This window comes from Sinohyriopsis cumingii, chromosome 5 (assembly GCF_028554795.1).
Source record: "Sinohyriopsis cumingii isolate HCF-2022 chromosome 5, ASM2855479v2, whole genome shotgun sequence".
NCBI lineage: Eukaryota > Metazoa > Mollusca > Bivalvia > Unionida > Unionidae > Sinohyriopsis > Sinohyriopsis cumingii.
In genome coordinates, this window is record NC_142965.1 from 144964416 (window position 1) to 144966826 (window position 2411).

The 2411-nt window shown below is 36.9% G+C and overlaps 1 protein-coding gene across 1 annotated transcript in view; it reads right to left on the reverse strand.

Moving 5' to 3' along the window:
- LOC149800401 (uncharacterized) overlaps window positions 1-1849 on the reverse strand; it is a 26325-nt gene extending 24476 nt beyond the window's left edge. The window contains exon 1 of the mRNA XM_089958419.1: window positions 660-1849. Within this exon, the coding sequence (XP_089814545.1) occupies window positions 660-1849 (1190 nt within the window). The remainder of the gene's footprint in view (window positions 1-659) is intronic.
- Window positions 1850-2411: the final 562 nt, after the last annotated feature.

The following is a 2411-nucleotide window of genomic DNA, read 5'->3' on the forward strand; positions in this document are numbered from 1 at the left end:
AGTTGCAGTAGTGGTAGCAGTAGTAGTTGCAGTAGTGGTAGCAGTAGTAGTTGCAGTAGTGGTAGCAGTAGTAGTACTAGCATACTTATTAGACAACTGCATCAGTTTATCTTGCTATAATACCATATCGACGACAAATTTGCTACTATAATCAGTTTTTAAAATTTCACCATTAAGCATCGCCTAGACCACTAGTAATATAAATGTTAATTTTACTACTACTACTTACAATAATAATAATAATAATAATAACGCAGTGATGGTCATATGATGTCGTGGCAAAAATCCCTATTAATGGATGGAACCGGATACCAATATTGAAACAGGAACATGGCTGGAAATATAACCATACAACACAGGGCGATAATATAGTGCAATTGTCGAACGCTTGATTCAAAGCGCAAATGCAGACGTTGGCAAATTTTGCTAAACAGAGAAAATCGAGGTTGAACTAGGTCGTATTAAATTAAGGCTTTATGTTAACTTTTGTGTCACTAAGGCAGTCCATGAAAAATGGTGATATATCCGGATAGGACATTTGACACGGATTTGATGCATGTACATGTATACGTTAAGTACACATTATGTACACGTTAAGTACACATTATGTACACGCTAAGTACACATTATGTAAACATGCCAGATATGCAAAAACTTACCCTTTATGGCATCCACATACAATCTTCAGTTTATTCCAGAATTTGTCATTCACCATAGAGTACAGATAGAAATTGACGGAGTAATTAGAATATTGCATCAAGTAGGTTATAGTCCCGACTAAATCAAGTATGGCCAGACTGTGGTTATTGCCCTCCTCTTCGTATTGATCTCTTCTATACGAGTCCACTATGAAATACATAGACACAGGAACAGTGGCAACGAGAAAATAAAATGTGCTTACCAAAAGCATTTTAGTTAGTTTGAAGCTGACACGTTGCGTACGACGGAACATGACGTTATGCATCATATTTTCACGGCCCCTTTGAATACGGCTCAAGGCTCGAACCAGTAAAACGTTACATATAAACATTATGACAAATGGTGCGGCTGATAAAAATGCAAAATCTACATATACGAACACAAATTCGTCAAAATTGTGATATTCGGGCGTAAGTGAGTCACACTGCCCCTCATTTACACCATTTGTCCAAAAGAAATGGAGATCCACGCCGATCAGTACAAATAATAAAATAATAAGGGATACATACCCACGCCGATAAGTTACAATACGTATGAACTGCAGAGGAAGATGAGTCTTTATAACACGTTCGATGCAAACGAACACCAGTATCCATGATGAATATTGCATCGAGAGATAAATAACAAATAAATTAATTTTGCAACCAAAGTCAGACAGTGTTCTTATGTCCAGTTCGAAAGTGTTTAAAATCCAGTACCTTGATAATCCTGTAACCAAGACCACACTGTCTGTAATTGCGAGAACAAACAGAAACAATAGGGTAGGCCGTTTGGAAACCCCAATTTTCCTGAAAACCAGAATTGTTAGTAAATTTCCAGTCAGTCCGAACGCGAGAATAACGACTGAAACTATCTTCCATAGCCATTTCCCAGCCTCTTCCAATTTTTCATCTAAGGAATCTGTCATCGAGTTATTTTTTACAAGTTCCGTAGAGTAAAACGTATCAAGCGTGGAAGTATCAAATGTTGTAGAAGTTTTCCAAAATGTGGTGTGATTCATGGTAATACAGCCTGGTCCGAAAAATGCTCTTGTGATTGCCCTCTTTTCCGCTACTGAGTCTGGAAATGGAGTTGTTAAACTCTGATCCAGACCGTCGTTTAAACATCTTATGCGCCTGCATCTGATTTCCAACTGTTCACTCAACATCATATTGGTTCTAAGCCCATCAAAAGAGAGAGAAAGAGTGATGTCAGTGTTCACTGTTACTCCCACTGATTACGTAAAGCTAATCTAACAATAGGAGGAAGTTGAAATATTCATGATGACGTGGGGATAATTTCTTACATAAAATACACTTTACATAAACTTTTGTGTTATGTATGTTCAATATAAAGTGACCATCACAAACAACAGTAGACGGGTTGTTAAACCCTACCTCGCTTCACTGAAGCGCAAACATTCGTTATTATCTTATCCACCTCGATATAATATCAGTTTGTTTTTTAAAATGACCAATAGATTATAGGAGTAAAAATTATGTGTACTGAATCACTTTCATGAATAAAATCATCTGATCCATAGGCGATGAGAAAGTTACTTTTGTATTCGTAGACAGTGTTAAAGTGATTCTTGTATTGGTCGTTAAAATGCATTCTAATACCTTATGAAAGAAAGCACAAACACGAACACAGCCATAATGGTTGAAGAGAAAGTAAAAAAATATCATGAAACTATTCTTCATTGGATGAGATAGATAGTGGGGGGGGGTGGC